Source organism: Mustelus asterias, chromosome 23 (assembly GCF_964213995.1).
Source record: "Mustelus asterias chromosome 23, sMusAst1.hap1.1, whole genome shotgun sequence".
NCBI lineage: Eukaryota > Metazoa > Chordata > Chondrichthyes > Carcharhiniformes > Triakidae > Mustelus > Mustelus asterias.
Window position 1 is genome coordinate 13,307,517 of NC_135823.1, and position 20,436 is coordinate 13,327,952.

The following is a 20,436-nucleotide window of genomic DNA, read 5'->3' on the forward strand; positions in this document are numbered from 1 at the left end:
AGCATCAAGACAGGCTAAAAAGATGTGTATTGTCTCCAGACAAGACAGCCAGTGAAACTCTGCAGGTCCACGCAACTGTGGGAGTTACAAATAGTGTGACATAAATTCTGATTCTAGGATCGCATGATAAAGACTCAGGAGGAAAAAAGCAGAAATATTTATGTGAAATAGTGTGACATAAACCCAATATCCCGGTTGAGGCCGTCCTTGTGTGTGCGGAACCTGGCTATCAGTTTCTGCTCCGCGACTCTGCGCTGTCGTGTGTCGCGAAGGCCGCCTTGGAGAACGCTTACCCGAATATCAGAGGCCGAATGCCCGTGACCGCTGAAGTGCTCCCCAACAGGAAGAGGACAGTCTTGCCTGGTGATTGTCGAGCGGTGTTCATTCATCCGTTGTCGCAGCGTCTGCATAGTTTCCCCAATGTACCATGCCTCGGGACATCCTTTCTTGCAGCGTATCAGGTAGACAACGTTGGCCGAGTTGCAAGAGTATGTACCGTGTACCTGGTGGATGGTGTTCTCACGTGAGATGATGGCATCTGTGTCGATGATCCGGCACGTCTTGCAGAGGTTGCTGTGGCAGGGTTGTGTGGTGTCTTGGTCACTGTTCTCCTGAAGGCTGGGTAGTTTGCTGCGGACAATGGTCTGTTTGAGGTTGTGCGGTTGTTTGAAGGCAAGAAGTGGGGGTGTGGGGATGGCCTTGGCGAGGCCATCCCCACACCCCCACTTCTTGCCTTCAAACAACCGCACAACCTCAAACAGACCATTGTCCGCAGCAAACTACCCAGCCTTCAGGAGAACAGTGACCAAGACACCACACAACCCTGCCACAGCAACCTCTGCAAGACGTGCCGGATCATCGACACAGATGCCATCATCTCACGTGAGAACACCATCCACCAGGTACACGGTACATACTCTTGCAACTCGGCCAACGTTGTCTACCTGATACGCTGCAAGAAAGGATGTCCCGAGGCATGGTACATTGGGGAAACTATGCAGACGCTGCGACAACGGATGAATGAACACCGCTCGACAATCACCAGGCAAGACTGTTCTCTTCCTGTTGGGGAGCACTTCAGCGGTCACGGGCATTCGGCCTCTGATATTCGGGTAAGCGTTCTCCAAGGCGGCCTTCGCGACACACGACAGCGCAGAGTCGCGGAGCAGAAACTGATAGCCAGGTTCCGCACACACAAGGACGGCCTCAACCGGGATATTGGGTTTATGTCACACTATTTCACATAAATATTTCTGCTTTTTTCCTCCTGAGTCTTTATCATGCGATCCTAGAATCAGAATTTATGTCACACTATTTGTAACTCCCACAGTTGCGTGGACCTGCAGAGTTTCACTGGCTGTCTTGTCTGGAGACAATACACATCTTTTTAGCCTGTCTTGATGCTCTCTCCACTCCCATTGTTTTGTTTCTTAAAGACTGGATTAGTTGTAAGTATTCGCATTCCAACCATTATTCATGTAAATTGAGTCTGTGTCTTATAAGTCCTGTTTGTGAACAGAATTCCCACTCACCTGAAGAAGGGGCTCAGAGCCTCGAAAGCTTGTGTGGCTTTTGCTACCAAATAAACCTGTTGGACTTTAACCTGGTGTTGTTAAACTTCTTACTGTCTTAACTTCCTGCCAGGTGGTACAACTTCCAGGTCAAGGGTCACCTGGTCATATGGATTAATGTTACAAATTATCTCTTCACAATTGGTGCAAACCCTTAAAAGTAATTTTCAAACATTCTTAAAAACAGTTACAGATTCAACAGAAGTTTTAAAGGGATTACAAATTTTCCTTACTGTACTGCTTCCAGGCCAAAGGTCACAAGTCACACTATTTAGCGCCTTCAATGGAGGAAATAAGGAGTAGAGGAATTATTCTATTTCCCTCCAGCAAGGGGGAACATTCTACACCACATTAGCACAGCACGATCGCCCTACAGAAACATCAAAATGTTAGCCCCTTGTTTCTGTACACCACTTTCCACATATGTTGATCACCCAACTCAACTTTACCACCACATCCCTTCACCTTTGCACGTCTATAAATTATCACACTGCTGTAAATAAAGCAGAAATCTCCTCCAACTAGTTATTGAGCTCTGACAAAGGGTCACCCAGACTCAGAACATTGGCTCTATTTCCTCTTCACAGATGCTGTCAGACCTGCTAAGATTTTCCAGCATTTTCTGTTTATTGAGGTGGCACGGTGGCACAGTGGTTAGCACTGCTGCCTCACAGCGTCAGGGACTTGGGTTTGATTCCCAGCTTGGGTCACTGTCTGTGTGGAGTCTGCACATTCTCCCCGTGTCTGCATAGGTTTCCTCTGGGTGCTCCGGTTTCCTTCCACATTTTCCTCCGGGTGCTCCGGTTTCCTCCAACAGTCCAAAGATGTGCAAGTTAGGTTGATTGGCCCGTGCTAAATTGCCCCTTAGTGTCAGGGGGACTAGCTAGGATAAATTCATGGGGTTATGGGGTGGGATTGTGGTCTGTGCAGACTCGATGGGCCGAATGGCCTCCTTCTGCACTGTAGGATTCTATGATTCTTTTTGTTAGCTATTGGGAAGACAAGTTATTGCCTTCAGTCCATTCCACAAATGTCATTTTCCAGTCAGTCACTCCATTTCTCTCGTAGTCACTTTCTGAGGCTGAGCCAGGCTGCTCACAACATTAGTGTCACAACACTGAATGAGTTTTCGACCACATCACAGCTAATCACAACACTGACTGTGCATCCCTGTCTCTGGAATCTCCTCCAGCCCTCCTACCAACACTCCTGATCTCTGTGCTCCTCCAACTCTGGCCTCTTCAGATATCTGACTTGAAGTGCTGCACCACAGGCAGTTATCCCATCAGCTGTCTGGGCAGTAAGTGGGGCATTTCTCCATGAACTTGTTCACCTCACTCCCTCCTTTCTTATTTATGGAATATGGGCAACGTCTATTGCCCAATCCTAATTTCCCTTGAAAAGTTGGTGGTGAGCTGTCTTCTCGACCTGCAGTCCCTGTGGTTGTTGTAGATACACCAAAAGTGCTGTTAGGGAGGGATTTCCAGGATTTTGATCCAACAACAGTGAAGGAACGGCGATATATTTCCAAGTCAAGGTGGTGAGTCATTTGGAGGGCAACTTGCAGTGCATCTTGAAGATGGTGCACAATGCAGTCACTGTGCATCCATGGTGCAGGGAGTGAATGTTTTAGATGATGGTTGGGGGACCGATCAAGGCAGCTTTTTTGTCCTGGACGGTGTCGAGCTTCTTGTTGGAGCTGCACTCATTCAGGCAAGAGGAGAGTATTCCATCACATTCCTGATTTGTTCTTTGTAGATGGTAAATCAAGAGGCAAGTTACTCAACGCAGAATATCAAGCTTATGATCCACTCTTGGGTGCACATTTTGTATGTCACCAGTTCAATTTCTGGTCAATGATAACCCCCAGAATGTTGATTTTTAAAGTTCCCAAGTTTATTTATTAGTGTCACAAGTAGGCTTACATTAACATTGCAATGAAGCAATGAAAATCCCCTAGTCACAACACTTCTGCGTCTGTTCGGGTACACAGAGGGAGAATTTAGCATGGCCAATGCACCTAACCAGCACGTCTTTTGGACTGTGGGAGAAAACTGGGAGCACCCAGAGGGAACCCACGCAGACACTGGGAGAATGTGCAGAATCCACACAGACAGTGACCCAAGCCGGGAATCAAACCCGGGTCCCTGGCACTGTGAGGCAGCAGTGCTAACCACTGTGCACAGTGCTATCAGTGATGGTGGGGGTTTCAGTGAATGTCAGATTAGGGAAGGTTAGATTCTCTCATGCTGGAGTTGGCGAATGTCATACACTTGTATGGTGCTAATATTAGTTGTCACTTGCCAGCCCAAGCTTGAATGTTGTCCAGGTCTTGCTGTGTTCCAGCACAGGGTGCTTCAGTATCTAAAGAGTTTCGCATGGAATGAACACTGCAATCATCAGCGAACATCTCCACTTCTGACTTTATGATGGAGGGAAAGTTATTGATGAAGCAGCTGAAGATGGTTGGGCCTAGGACACTACCCTGAGGAACTCCTGCAGTGATGTCCAGAAGCTGAGATAATTGACTTCCAACCTCCACAACCATCTTCCTTTGTGCCAGGTATGACTCCAACCAGCAGAGAGTTTTCCCCTTAATTCTATTGACTCCAATTAGCTCGGGCTCCTTGATGCCACATTCAGTCAAATGCTGCCTTGATGTCAAAGGCTGTCACTTCTTAAGTTCAGCTTGTATTTCTATTTTTGGATCAAAGCTGTAATGAGGTCAAGAGCCGAATGCCCTGCTGGAACCCAAAGTGAGCACCAGGGAGCAGGTCATTACTGAGTAAGTGCTGTTTGATAGCACTGTTGATGGTACCTTCCAATTGATGATTGTGAGTAGACTGATGGGTGGTAATTGGCCGTGCTAGATTTGTTCTGCTCTTTATGTACCTGGGCAACTTTCCACCTTACTGGGTAGATGCCAGTGTTGTAGCTGGAACAGCTTGGCTAGGAGTATGGCTCATCCTGGAACACCAGTCTTCAGTACTATTGCTGGAATATTATCAGGACCCATAGCCTTTGCATATCCAGTGCCTTCAACCATTTTTTGATTTCACATAGCATGTATTGAATTAACTGAAGACTGACATCTGTGATGCAGAAGATCTAGAAGATCATATAGAATCCCTACAGTACAGCCCATCGAGTCTGTACCAACCACAATGCCACCCAGGCCTTATTCCCGTAACCCTCATTTACTCTGCTACTGGGGTCAATTTAGCATGGCCCATCAACCTAACCCGCACATCTTTGGAGTGTGGGAGGAAACCGGAGCACCCAGTGGAAACCCACGCAGACACAAGGAGAACGTGCAGACTCTGCACAGACAGTGACCCAAGCCGGGATTGAACCCGGATCTCTGGCGCTTTGAGGCAGTGCTAATCACTGTGCCACTGTGCTGCCCAAGAGGAGAATGAGATGGTTCATCCACTCAATATTACTGGTTGAAGATGCTTCATCCTTTTACACTGATGCGCTGGGCTCTCCCATCATTCAGGACAGGGATATTTGTGAAAACTCCTCCTCCAGTGAATCAGCCATTGATGGCTGGATGTGGCAGGACAGCAGGAGAGCAGAGCTTAGATCTGATCTGTAGGCAGTGGGATCACTGAGCTCTATCACTTGTTGCCTGTGTTGTTTGGTACGCAGTGCTGTAGCTTCACCAGCTGGACACCTTATTTTCAAGCAATCAGTCAGTAATGCTGAAAGTGCAAGGTTACCGGTGTGGAGGGAACCACACTCCTGGTTTACAGAGGCTGAGGGTTTTTATTGTAATAAGAGAGGAGATTTGTTAAAGCAGTACAGAGCTAAGAACAAAGAACAAAGAACAGTACAGCACAGGAAACAGGCCCTTCGGCCCTCCAAGCCTGTGCCGCTCCTTGGTCCAACTAGACCAATCGTTTGTATCCCTCCATTCCCAGGCTGCTCATGTGACTATCCAGGTAAGTCTTAAACGATGTCAGCGTGCCTGCCTCCACCACCCTACTTGGCAGTGCATTCCAGGCCCCCACCACCCTCTGTGTAAAAAACGTCCCTCTGATGTCTGAGTTATACTTCGCCCCTCTCAGCTTGAGCCCGTGACCCCTCGTGATCGTCACCTCTGACCTGGGAAAAAGCTTCCCACTGTTCACCGTATCTATACCCTTCATAATCTTGTATACCTCTATTAGATCTCCCCTCATTCTCCGTCTTTCCAAGGAGAACAACCCCACTCTACCCAATCTCTCCTCATAGCTAAGACCTTCCATACCAGGCAACATCCTGGTAAACCTTCTCTGCACTCTCTCCAATGCCTCCACGTCCTTCTGGTAGTGCGGCGACCAGAACTGGACGCAGTACTCCAAATGTGGCCTAACCAGCGTTCTATACAGCTGCATCATCAGACTCCAGCTTTTATACTCTATACCCCGTCCTATAAAGGCAAGCATACCATATGCCTTCTTCACCACCTTCTCCACCTGTGTTGCCACCTTCAAGGATTTGTGGACTTGCACACCTAGGTCCCTCTGTGTTTCTATACTCCTGATGACTCTGCCATTTATTGTATAACTCCTCCCTACATTATTTCTTCCAAAATGCATCACTTCGCATTTATCCGGATTAAACTCCATCTGCCACCTCTCCGCCCAATTTTCCAGCCTATCTATATCCTGCTGTATTGCCCGACAATGCTCTTCGCTATCCGTAATTCCAGCCATCTTCGTGTCATCCGCAAACTTGCTGATTACACCAGTTACAGCTTCTTCCAAATCATTTATATATATCACAAATAGCAGAGGTCCCAGTACAGAGCCCTGCGGAACACCACTGGTCACAGACCTCCAGCCGGAAAAAGACCCTTCGACCACTACCCTCTGTCTCCTTTGGCCAAGCCAGTTCTCCACCCATCTAGCCACTTCTCCTTGTATCCCATGAGCCTTAACCTTCTTAACCAACCTGCCATGTGGGACTTTGTCAAATGCCTTACTGAAATCCATATAGACGACATCCACGGCCCTTCCTTCATCAACTGTTTTTGTCACTTCCTCAAAAAACTCCACCAAATTTGGAAGGCACGACCTCCCTCTTACAAAACCATGCTGTCTGTCACTAATGAGATTGTTTCATTCTAAATGCACATACATCCTGTCTCTAAGAATCCTCTCCAACAACTTCCCTACCACGGACGTCAAGCTCACCGGCCTATAATTTCCTGGGTTATCCCTGCTACCCTTCTTAAACAACGGGACCACATTCGCTATTCTCCAATCCTCAGGGACCTCACTAAGTCTAGATCACCAAATATTTGATCTACTAAGATGTCGCAAGTATACAATGTGCAGGAGCCTGGCACCCGTGATTCTGATATTCACTCTCTGTTTAATCTTAAAACAGGCAAGGTAGACACTATAACTGTAACACTCCAGGTAAAGGGGAAGCCTCTTAAGATGGAAATGGATACAGGGGCACCAGCCACTGTGATGGGCGAGTATTCATTTCAGTACCTAAGAGAGGGAGTACAGCCATTGAACTTGAAAAGCACTTCTGCCTTTTGAAGACTTGTATGGGTGGCATGGTGGCACAGTGGTTAACACTGCTGCCTCTCAGCGCCAGGGACCCGGGTTCAGTTCCAGCCTTGGGTCACTGTCTGCGAGGAATTTGCATGTTCTCCCCACGTCTGCGTGGGTTTCCTCCTGGTGCTCCGGTTTCCTCCCACACTCCAAAGGTGTGCAGGTTAGGTGGATTGGCCATGCTAAATTGCCCCTTAGTGTCCCAAGAGTGCAAGTTAGGGGGATTAGCGGGGTAATTTCTTTTATTAATTCGTGGGACATGGGTGTCAATGGCTGGCCAGCATTTATTGCCCATCCCTAGTTGCCCTTGAGAAGGCAGTGGTGAGCTGCCTTCTTGAATCGCTGCAGTCCACATGCTGTGGATTGACCAACAATGCCGTTAGGGAGGGAATTCCAGGATTTTGACCCAGCGACTGCAAAAGAACGGCAATATATTTCCAAGTCAGGATGGTGATGGTCATTGCTTGGCATTTGTGTGGCACAAATGTTACTTGCCACTTGTCAGCCCAAGCCTGGATATTGTCCAGATCTTGTTGCATTTGAACATGGACTGCTTCAGTATCTGAGGTGTTGCGAATGATGCTGAACATTGTGCAATCATCGGCGAACATCCCCACTTCTGACCTTGTGATGGAGGGAAGGTCATTGATGAAGCAGCCGAAGATTGTTGTGCCTAGGACACTACCCTGAGGGACTCCTGCAGAGATGTCCTGGAACTGAGATGACTGACCCTCCACAACCACAACCATCTTCCTATGTACCAGGTATGACTCCAACCAGCAGAGAGTTTGCCCCCTGTTACCATTGACTCCAGTTTCGCTAGGGCTCCTTGATGCCAAACTCAGTCGAATGTGGCCTTGATGTCAAGGGCTGTCACTCTCACCTCACCTCTGGAATTCAGCTCTTTTGTCCATGTTTGAACCAAGGCTGTAATGAGGTCAGGAGCTGAGTGGCCCTGGCGAAACCCAAACTGGGCATCACTCAGCAGGTTATTGCTGAGCAGGTGCTGCTTGATAGCACTGTCGATGACCCTTTCCATCACTGGAGTTATAGGGATGGGGCCTGAGTGGGATGCTCTGTCGGAGAATCAGTGCAGACCCGAAGGGCCAAATGGCCTCCTTCTGTACCAGAGGTATTCTATGATTCTAAGCGATGGTTTATCAAATCCCAGTGATAATAGTTCACACAGTAAAGCATGGACATTAATGGTAAATGAAGCTGTACACATGAGAAACATCAGTGATGGAGCAAGTTGGTACCTGGAATTATTGTCTCTCAGACCGGACCCCTTTCATACCAAGTGGATGTGAATGGATGGATTGTTCATAAACACATGGATCACTCGAGGAGTAGACAGATACTCCAGCAGTCAGTGTTGCTGTCAAGAAATGTTTCTGAACCCGTTAACATGGAAGTACCTGATCGATCTGTCATCGACATAACTGATGTCTCCCTGGCAGCAAATAGTGATGAAGTGCCTGTACCAGGAGAGGTTCCCGTTACTGCAATCCATCCTGGTGAAACATCCCACACAATAGAATTACACCATTCAGAAAGGGTCAGGAAACCCCTCAAAGACTCGGTTTATAATTCACTGAAAATGCTGGAAAATCTCAGCAGGTCTGACAGCGTCCATGGAGAGAGAATAGAGCCAACGTTTCGAGTCTGGATGACCCTTCGTCTTTTCAATTTTTGTTTCAGATTCCAGCATCCGCAGTATTTTGCTTTGGTTTATAAATGTCTGAACCATGTCTATAGTCTTCAGTTTGAATTTAGGACAGGGTAAGATAGTTATTTACCCTTAATTCTGTGCCTCTTTCCGCAGAGCAGCACCAGACAAGCTGTAATATAAAGGAGTTAAAGGGGGAGGGATGTGGTGATTGTCCCTTTAAGGGAAACACAGCAGAGTAAGGGTCATCTACCTTGGTGACCTATCGGGGCTCAGAGCAGGGAATCACCCTAAGGGAGGAGCTCTCCTAGTGCAGAGGCCATTTAGAATTAGCTGCAAACATGCTGATCTGGACGGCTTGTTAATAAATCCCTTTGTGTTGACCAATGGAGCCTCTGAAAGTGCATCTTTACATTTTGCTTGGTGCTGCTCCTGGCATACTCTCCGCATTCTTTGTTCAGGATTGACCCAGAGCTTAATAAAATAATTCTGAATGCTAAAAGTAAAAGTTTATTTGTTGGTCACACGTAAGCTTACATCAACAGTGCAATGTTACTGTGAAATTCCCCTAGTTGCCACACTCCGGCGCCTGTTCAGGTACACTGAGTGAGAATTTAGCATGGTCAATGCACCCTAACCAGCACGTCTTTTGGACTGTGGGAGGAAACCGGAGCACCCGGAGGAAACCCACGCAGACACGGAGAGAACGTGCAAACTCCACACAGACAGTGACCCAAGCCAGGAATCGAACCCAAGTCCCTGGCGTTGTGAGGCAGCAGTGCTAACCACTGGGCCACCGTGCTGCTGGAGTATGAAATAAAAACAGAAGATGCTGGAAACTCTCAGGAGGTCTGGCAGCATCTGTGGAAAGAGAATTAATGTTTTGAGTCTAATATAATTCTTCATTGGAAATGAAGATAGGGTGAAATGAGTTGGGTTTTATGCTGTTGAAAAGAGGCGTGCGGCTCAAGTGGGGCAAAAGAGAAAGTCAGCGATAGACTAAAGGGTGATGAAGATTCAATATGGTGGTATTATAGACTAAAACATTGGTCCAGGATTGGTATTAATAGCAGAATAAATGTCAGCACAGTCTGAAAGCAAAACAGCAGAATAAAGATCAGCACGGTCTGAAAGCAAAATAGCAGAATGTGTAAATAGCAGAATGAAGGTTTGAAAGCAAAAATATAAGAACAAGTTACAGACTGGCACTTTACAGGGAAAAAAATCAAAATAGAGGATAGGTCTGAAGTTGTTGAACCAAATGTTGAGTTCAGAAGGCTGTAAAGTGCCTAATCGGAAATGAGGTGCTGTTCCTCCAGCTTGTGTTGTGCTTCAGGGAGCTCATATTCCAAGAGGCTAAACTCATGGGCCTCGTTGAAGTCATTACAGCGTTGCTATGGGTACCCACTCTGCCTCCCTCTGCTTTGCTTTAGGGCCATATGCAACATTCCTTGTTCCAGTCCGACTCAAGGCCCTTCCACAACTCATCTTCTGGCCACAGTGAACCAGATGGGTTTTTACAATCTGCCTGTTTTATGGCCATCATTACTGAGATCAGCTTTGAATTCCAGACTAATTAATTAATTAATTCCATTGAAATTCCACCAGCTGCCGTGGTGGGAAATCTGCAGAGAATTAGCCTGCGTGGCTGAATTTCTGGTCCAATAACATTATCGCCATGGTAACTGTTCCCTAAACCTGTTGGCCACTGTGACTGATGTAGAGTAGCTGATTGAAAATGGAGGTGGGGAATCCTGCACAACAGACTTCAGTCATTCAGTGCTGGATTCTGGTAGTAAAACACTCCAAGGTGAAAGCCTCCCTTGCTCTTTGTCACAATGAAAACACCTTGGGGGCAATCTTACCATCAGGCCCTGCCAGGCACCCTGGCATTGCCCACCGGGCAGTGCCAAACAGGTGGGGTCAGAGGGGGCGGGGCCTACTGGGGACCGGGCCAGACCAGGCTGATAGGTGGTGGTGGGGAGGGATGGGGGGAGGTGGTGGAAACTGCTGCGCATTCTGCATTAGAGATCGATGGAAGCATAAGTGCATAAGATGGCAGATTTGGACTCGCCCAGAAAAAGGGATCAGAAACTCTCCAGTTTCCATGCTCGTTCTGGACTTAGAATTTTTTTCACAAGATTGTCCCCCTTGTCTATATATCCGCATGCTCTATGCTGTCTCACAAAATGAATGTAAGTGCTTTCTGGCCAATTTTACAAGAGGATGCCTTTCTTTATTCCTAGGATTGTTAGGAATGGTCGCACACGTGATGTACACACAGGTGTTCCAAGTGACAGTGAGCCTCGGACCCGAGGAGTGGAGACCAGATTCCTGGGACTATGGCTGGTCGTTCTGGTATGTTCCAATTATGGTCAAGATGCTATTCCCAGCCACCATATTCCATGATGTGAATTCCGTTGCTTTTCATTTTTAATGTTGATTGTTGACTTTTATTGCTCCTGAGAATGATATTCTGTTCATTATTCAGTGTTGGAGATATCATAGAATCCCTACAGTGCAGAAGGAGGCCATTTGGCCCATCGAGTCTGCACGGACCACAATCCCACCCAGGCCCTATCCCCATAAACCCACATATTTACCCTGCTAATCCCCCTGGCACTATGGGGCAATTCAGCATGGCCAAGCAACCCGACCCGCACATCATTGGATTGTGGGGGGGAAACCGGAGCACCCCGGAGGAAACCCACGCAGACACAGGGAGAATGTGCAAAATCCGCACAGACTCCCCAAGCCGGGAATCGAACCCGGGTTCTTGGTGCTGTGAGGCAGCAGTGCTAACCACTGTGCCACCGTGCCGCCAAGATGAAGCAGGATCTGTTGACCTTGGCTTACTGCTGTTTGGTCAGTTAATGTAGGCAAAATTCATGGCCTAAAGGTGACTAAGGAGGCATTGTTTATGTAAAGAAAAACACACAGCACTTATTGATAGACATATTCTAAATCATTCCAATTTCAGTGAAGGGAAGTGAAAGGATGTTGCTTGTATCACTGATTTGCTTCAGAGTTCATCACATTCTGTAAATGAATCAGCTGAAGACAGCATCACCCAGTTTTTATTATCTCTTCTGGTGGCACATTTATTGTCTCTCGCCATCTTATATACAGAGAATATTCAACCATGCATATACTCCATTATAACTTCCTGATATTAGTCAGTGCACAATCACTGCTCCTGCTTAATGATTAAAATATTGGAACCATCTGCAAGCAAATGAGAACAGTTACTGCCAGAATACTGTAGCAATTTAATTACAAAACTTACATGTTGCTTTGCAGAAAGCCCCAACGCGTTGGGGAAATTAGTTTCGTGTGGCAAATTGTCAATGGCAAATACATGAATAGGATGGGAACAGAGGGATATAATCCCCGGAAGGATAGGGGGTTTTAGTTAAGTCGGGCAGCATGGTCGGTGCAGGCTTGGAGGGCCGAAGGGCCTGTTCCTGTTCTGTAATTTTCTTTGTTCTCTGTTCTTTGACTATAACAGACCATCTAGAATCATGACCAATAATGAACAAGATAAGTCCCGATTTGAAAGATTGGGTACCATTGTGGAACCGTGGGCTGGTGGGTGGCACAGTGGTTAGCACTGCTGCCTCACAGTGCCAGGGACCCAGGTTCGATTCCCGGCTTGGGCCACTGTCTGTGTGGAGTCTGCACGCTCTCCTTATGTCTGCGTGGGTTTCCCCCGGTGCTCCGGTTTCCTCCCACAGTCCAAAGGTGTGCGGGTTAGGTTGATTGGACATGTTAAATTGACCCTAGTGTCAGGGGGATTAGCAGGGTAAATATGTGGTGTTATGGGGATAGGGCCTAGGTGGGATTGTGGTTGGTGCAGACCCAATGGGCCGAATGGCCTCCTTCTGTACTGTAGGGATTCTATGAGCCCAGCCTCCAGGATTTAGAGCAAGTGGACAACTGATCTTAATGGACAGTTCTCATTTGTAAGAATTCTCCCAAAGTCCTGCTAGATCTGACAGCTAGGAAAGGTCTCGGCCACCAATCACCTGGTGGTGGGAGTGTGGGAACCAATCTGGAAATGGTGAGAGATTGGGGAGGTTGGGAGTTGATGGACGGCAGTATTAGCCATGATAGGGAAGAAGGGTTTATGGTGCAAATAGAAGTTTAAAGTTTATTTATTAATGTAACCAGTAGGCTTACATTAACACTTCAATGAAGTCACTGTGTAAAATCCCCTAGTTGCCACACTCTGGTGCCTGTTCGGGTACACTGAGGGAGAATTTAGCATGGCCAATGCACCTAACCCGCACGTCTTTCAGACTGTGGGAGGAAACCAGAGCACCCGGTGGAAATCCACGCAGACACAGGAAGAACGTGCAAACTCCACACAGACAGTGCAGAGATGTACAAAGATATGTGGGTTAGGTGGATTGGCCATGCTAAATTGCCCCTGAGTGTCAGGGGGACTAGCTAGGGTAAATGCATGAGGTTATGGGGATAGGGCCTGGGTGGGATTGTGGTCGGTGCAGACACGATGGGCCAAATGGCCTCCTTCTGCACTGTAGGGATTCAGTGATCCAAGCTGGGAATCGAAGCCAGGTCCCTGGCGCTGTGAGGCAGCTGTGCTAACCACTGGGTGGATTACTGGATGCAATGGGCTGAGGGAGAGCCGATATCAACAGGGATGTATGGTTTTGCCATGACTTCAGTCTCTTTTGATCCGCGATGCAGCTCTCGACAAGACTGGCCTGAAGAAACCATCATTTATCCCCTACTCAGCCCACTGAGTAAATATGCAGCTGGGGCACATGGCTCCATCAGAGCTGAATGCTCATACTCCAAGAAGAAGCCTAATTGGAGCTCACCAATTATTTATTCCACATATCAGATATTTCACATGACCAAAGTTTGATTTGATTTGATTTATTATTGTCACATGTATTAACATACAGTGAGAAGTATTGTTTCTTGTGCGCTATACAGACAAAGCATACCATTCATAGAGAAGGAAAGGAAAGAGTGCAGAATGTAGTGTTACAGTCAGAGCTAGGGTGTAGAGAAAGATCAACTCAGTGCGAGGTAGATCCATTCAAAGGTCTGATGGCAGCAGGGAAGAAGCTGTTCTTGAGTCGGTTGGAACGTGACCTCAGACTTTTGTACCTTTTTCCCGATGGAAGAAGGTGGAAGAGAGAATGTCCGGGGAGCGCGGGAAGTGTTGACAGAGTCGATGGATGGGAGGCTGGTTTGCGTGATGGACTGGACTACATTCACGATCTTTTGTAGTTCCTTGCGGTCTTGGGCAGAGCAGGAGCCATACCAAGCTGTGATACAACCAGAAAGAATGCTTTCTATGGTGCATCTGTAAACATTGGTGAGAGTCGTAGCTGACATGCCAAATTTCCTTAGTCTTCTGAGAAAGTAGAGGCATTGGTGGGCTTTCTTAACTATAGTGTCGGCATGGGGGGACCAGAACAGATTGTTGGTGATCTGGAGACCTAGAAACCTGAAGCTCTCGACACTTTCTACTTCGTCCCTATTGATGTAGACAGGGGCATGTCCTCCACTAAGCTTCCTTCATCCCTCAACATCCCAGGCTCCTGCCTACATTAAGCTTGGAGACAATTTAATTATTATAACGAGAGTCCTTGAGTTATTTAGCACCAACTGGTGAACCTGATTTCTTCCAACATCTGCTTTGTTCATTCTTAAGGCCCAGCAGCAAATGATGATGTTCGGAACGTTTCCAAGTACAACCATCAACTCTGTTCAACCCTTGCTTCCTCGATCCCAAACTGTTTTGAGACTTGGTGAGAAAGTGTGAACTATATCCCTGCTCCCAATTTATTTTCATTTCCTATCTGGCAAAACAGCGGCCATATCATCATGGCAGAATATTCTGGAAATGTTCAGCAGATCAGGTAGCAATCGTGGAGAAATCGAGTTAACAGCTCCAATAATAATGCCAAGCTGTGCCCCAAGGAGTGGGGGGGGGGGTGGGGGGGGGGGGAGGGGGGGGGAGGGGGTGGGGGGGGTGCAGGGAGAGCGCTGGTGGCTGCAATACTGAGTTTGAAATTGAGGGGGAGGTATTTTCCATCCATGCGCGCCCCAAGACCAGAAATTCCTGCAGCAGCGAGCGAGGGAGAAGTGTTGTAAAGAATTCTCACACCGAGATCGAATGATGTGCTGCCGGGCGGAGGGAGGATCGGAAGGAGAGAGTCATCACAGCAACAGGAAGAAGAAACCTGGAAGAAGCTGTGCCAGTGGCCTTGCCAGTGGCAGCCACTGAAAGAATAAACATAAAAAGATCATCGGAGCAGCTGCCTCTATCTCTGCTGAAGCTATGAAAGTTACAGCACCTCAGAGGAAAGTTTCGTAATTGACTAAAAGTTTGTGCATAGTTATTGGACAAAATGCAATACTGTTAAGTTTCCATTGTTAATGAGAATCTCAGAATGTTGGTTACTTTCACCATTGTTCCAGGTTGTTCATTCTATGCTGTTAACTAGCAACTTGTCTTTATAATTACTTATGGATGAATAGTCAGAGAGTTGTAGAGGTCTACAGCACAGAAAAAGGCCCTTCGGCCCATCACGTCCACACTGGTCAAAGACAAAACACCCAACTAGTCTGATCCCATTTTACAGCACTTGACCCATAGCCTTGTATGTCTTGGCATCACAAGTTCACATCTAATGGGCAGCACTGCTGCCTCACAGTGCCAGGGACCCGGGTTCGATTCCTGGCTTGGGTCACTGCCTGTGCGGAGTCTGCACGTTCTCCCTATGTCTGCGTGGGTTTCCTCCGGGTGCTCCAGTTTCCTCCCACAGTCCAAAGATGTGCAGGTTAGGTTGATTGGCCATGATAAATTGACTCTAGTATCAGGGTGATTAGCAGGATAAATAATAGCAGGATAAATACGTGGGTTACAGGGATAGAGCCTGGGTGGGATTGTGGTCGATGCAGATGATGGGCTGAATGGGCTGCTTCTGCACTGTAGGGATTCTATGACTCTAAGTACTTCTTAAATGTTATGAAGGTCTCTGAATGTGAAGATATAGCTTGATTGGAGCTAATAACGAGAAAGGCAATGGGTAGGCTGTTGGTTACAGGATTGCTGTGTGCTAGTGGAATTTGGGGGAGGAGGATGATGTTGTAGTGAGTCTGTTTCATCAGTCAGTGAAGTAACTAATCTTCGAACTCTGAAGGAATCACTGGCAATGCAGGCTGGGATGGGTGAGGTGCGTGGGGGCACTATCTTCATTCTCTGTCTTCTCTTCCTCCTCCATCTCTACTTTGTCCATGGATGATGTGTGCTGGGCACCTCGTTCATCCTCTAACTCCCACCCTCACTGCTTTGCAATACTTCAGTGCTGTGCACGCTATGATCATTTTGGGGAAACTGGTTGTTATATAGCGGAGAACCCGCGAGTCCTGTCACGAACCCAAGCGTGGAATCCGGAGAACGCTAGAAGCACAACTGTAAGATTGAGTGCACCAATGGCTTTCTCCAGGAGACATTTTGCTGCTTCAGCTGCTCAGGATCAGTTCCACAAAATGCTGGAGCTGACAGCCAGCAACGAATCAGAGATAGTTTTATATAAACAGCTCCTCCCCTCGCCATAGCAACAATGCTATCCGCTTCCACCTCACTAAATGTCCTACCCCCATCAACATTAATACCTTCAAAGTGCCCTTCTTCAGTAGCAGCGAGGCTCACATGAAAGGTGACCTGAGTGACCTACTTCCTCAGTCGGGCAATCCCTCCTAATCTCAGTCCAACGCACAAGTGATGGTGCATCACCCTGTGACAATCTATCCAAACTGCCCTCTGGTTTACGCAGGGTTCTAACATTTGAACTCATGTCTACAGTTGAGCGACTGGTCTTCCTTCACTACCTTCCTCTTCCTCAGCTCCCCCAGGGCTCTGCACAGCTCACAGATGCAAAGTTCCGGAGTTGAGAGGGTTGGCTTACGAGGAGAGACTGAGTAGACTGGGACTATACTCACTGGAATTCAGAAGAATGAGGGGGGATCTTATAGAAATGTATAAGATTATGAAGGTAATAGATAAGATAGAAGCAGGGAGGTTGTTTCCACTGGAAGGTGAAACTAGAACTGGGGGGCATAGCCTCAAAATAAGGGAGAACATATTTAGGACTGAGTTGAGGAGGAACTTCTTCACCAAAAGGGTTGTGAATCTGTGGAATTCCCTGCCCAGTGAAGCAGTTGAGGCTACCTCATTGAATGTTTTTAAGGCAAAGATAGATAAATTTTTGAACAGTAAAGGAATTAAGGGTTATGGTGAGCGGGCGGGTAAGTGGAGCTGAGTCCACGGAAAGATCAGCCATGTTCTTATTGAATGGCGGAGAAGGCTCAAGGGGCCAGATGGCCGACTCCTGCTCCTAGTTCTTCTGTTCTTAAATCGAAGAGAATGTCAGTTACTGGGTCAATGACACATAACCATGCAGAGTGTGCAGTGTGATATTGGGGTGGAGAGGGTAAAGAAGGTTAAGATTTGTAAGAACCCTGTGGAAGATGCCTTCTGCCCTGATGGAGCAGATTCGCCCCCCTCTGCCCACAATGTTCAGGCTCTCCGCCTTGAGTGAGAACAGCTCAGAATGTTTGATGTTCCTCTGCTTGTGCATTCAACTCCCTTTGTATTTAGCATCAATCTGTCCTGTGAGAAAGGACTGTAGCCTAGAGGGAGGCTACAAGCTGAAGAGGAGTGGACAAATGAGAGAAAAAATAGTGAGGAGAGTTGCTGATGTGGGGTTTCAGCAGAAAGAGAGTGTACTAATGTTTGGTGTGGTGGTTGAAGGAGAATGAAAGGAAGTGAAGAGAAACAAGGCAGAGAAAGTTTAGGATTACAACCCGATCTACGGGTTGTATTTATTTGAAGCAGGTGTGAATTCGGAGTGCTCCTAGCAATCCCACTGAGAGCCCTGAGCTTCTGCAGCATCGCAGTGGGTCCAAGGTCCCAGCCGTTCAGGAGTGAAGTCAGAAAACACTCAGACACACACAAAAAACAGCAGGGCGGTCCGGTGGCGCAGTGATTAACACAGCTGCCTCACATCGCCGGGGCCCCGGGTTCGATTCCCGGCTTGCGTCACTGTCTGTATGGAGTTTGCACATTCTCCCCATGTCTGCATGGGTTTCCTCCGGGTGCTCCGATTTCCTCCCATAGTCCAAAGATGTGCGGGTTAGGTGGATTAGCCAAGCTAAATTGCCCCTTTGAGTCAGGGGGACTAGCTAGGGTAAATGCATGGGGTTACGGGGATAGGGCCTGTGTGGGATTGTGGTCGGTGCAGACTCGATGGACCGAATGGCCTCTTTCTGTACTGTAGGATTCTATGAATTTATGAGATGTGAATTCAATTAACACCTTACATTTCAGATTGCTGGGCAAGGGTACAAAACAATAAACAGGTGGATAGAATTAAAATACAGATCACTGACTTCTCTCTGTCACCTTCCACTGCTGCCTGCCCACCTGAGTGGAGACAGCAACATCATTCCTGGACCACAGAAAAATTGAATATTCAGACGGTCTCTCGAGCCTATTCCCCCACTCAGTGAGCTAATAACAATGATTTGTATTTTAATTCTATCCACCTGTTTTATCATTTGAGCTAACATCTGCTGTTTGTCGTGTGACTGAGTGTTTTGGGACTCCACTCCTGTGTGGCCTGACTCCTCTGGTGTCTGCCAGTAGATTTGCCCTATCCATTATTTTCAAATTCCTAAAAGACTCAAATCAGATCCGCTCTCAATCTCCTATATCGGGTGGAATACAAATCTATATTTTGTAGTCTCTCCTTATAATCACATTCTTGGAGCCCTGGGAGCATTCAGGTGAATCTGCAATGCACTCTTTCCAAAATTGAAATTGCCTTCCGAAGATGCAGTGCCCAGAAGTGACCACAGTACTCCGCATTGGGTGGCATGATGGCACAGTGGTTAGCCTCACAGTGCCAGGGAACCGGGTTCGATTCCGGCCTTGGGCGACTGTTTGGAGTTTGCACCTTCTCCCTGTGTCTGCCTGAGTTTCCTCCGGATGCTCCAATTTCCTCCCACACTCCAAAGATATACAAGTTAGGTGGATTGACCATGCTAAATTGCCTCTTAATGTCAGGGCAATTAGCAGGATAAATATGTGAGGTTATGGGGATGGGACCTGGGTGGGATTGTTGTCAGTGCAGGCTTGATGGGCCGAAAGGCCTCCTTCTGCACTGTAGGGATTCTATGATTCCATGTATAATGATAGTAAAACTTCATCCCTGCACCTTTTTTGATTTTCTTTGCATCTGTCTGCTCCATTTTAACGTTGTGTGTGTGTAAATGTCCATGGGCTTCCACCGCTTACAACTTCCTACTGTGCAAAAAAAATGCAGAGACCTATCCCTTATGTTTAATCCAATATGGGTGATCTCACACACCTGCATTGAAATCCATCAGCCACAATTTCCTGCACTCTGTTAATCTATCAAAGTCTCTTAGTAATTTTATGCTGCTCTCCACATTGCTTACTATGCTACCAATCTTTGTGCCATCAGCAAACGTGGATATATGGCTCTCTACCCGCACAATCTAAATCATTAATAACTGCTGTATTGTGAATAGTTGACACCCCAGCATAGATCCTTGTGGGACACCAGTAGTCACTTCTAATGAGGAATAACCAACCACATCCTAACCCATCGTATTATCTTGATTCCTATTGCTTAAAAACAGGAATAAGAGAACGACATAAATCTCAGCTCCAGCAACATTGGACAGCCAAGCAGGCTACAAATGGAGGCCCCAAAAACATGTACAGCGATATATTTGTCAATGGCCACAAATGAAATGGAACTAGTTGCAAAGAACCTGAGGCAATGAGTAACATCGTTAAACAGAACATTAAATCAATTAGAGCCAGTACTTTATAAAAGAGTAACAGAACAGGGAGCAGTGTAGGATGAACATTAGAGTCACTGGGATGATGAGCGATGCGATTGAATATGCTTCATAATTATTCTTAAATAATTTGGAAAAATGCGTGAATTGTATCGTCCTTTGCAATACTTTAAACTCATCATTACGGGCAATATTGAGTCATTGTGTATCAAATCTAATTAAAAATGTGTGCCCTTTGAAGGCTTTGACATGTGTGAGTATCTTAGACCCGTAACATTGAAATAAAATTTATAGTTTGCACTTTAATTTTTAAATCCTTGCTTTTCTGCACTTTTTCCCGTAACGTAACAGACATTAAAATGAAGTTAATCTCTGATGTGCTATTGCACTTTGCCAACATTCCCTCCTCCCCACACAATTTCAGGGCATTAATCCGCAATTTATCATTTCCGGGCATTTTATGAACATTATATGTGGTTGTTTTAATTGGCCTGAGCAACAGCATCGAGCTCTCTGCTCAATCCTCATTGACGTGGACGCCCAGACCAGTCGACATCAATGAAAGCTGATAAAGGGAGCACATTTTGTAATTATACTCGTGTCAGCTCCGCAGATATTACTGTATGAATTTATGAGACAGAAGCCCTATAGATTTTCTTTATGTTTCGTGTCCAGCGCTGTGTGATTAAATCGTTTTGCAATTAAATCAATGGAATGAAAATTGCCTTCTTGTAAATATGCCCCAAGGAGTGGAAGAACTGTCATTTTA

General features: G+C 46.7%; 1 protein-coding gene across 1 annotated transcript in view; it reads left to right on the forward strand.

Annotated features, from left to right (window-relative positions):
- The window catches only part of gsg1l (gsg1-like), a 289,153-nt gene that overhangs the window by 209,323 nt on the left and 59,394 nt on the right, over window positions 1–20,436 (forward strand). The window contains exon 4 of the mRNA XM_078239784.1: window positions 11,039–11,150. Within this exon, the coding sequence (XP_078095910.1) occupies window positions 11,039–11,150 (112 nt within the window). The remainder of the gene's footprint in view (window positions 1–11,038; window positions 11,151–20,436) is intronic.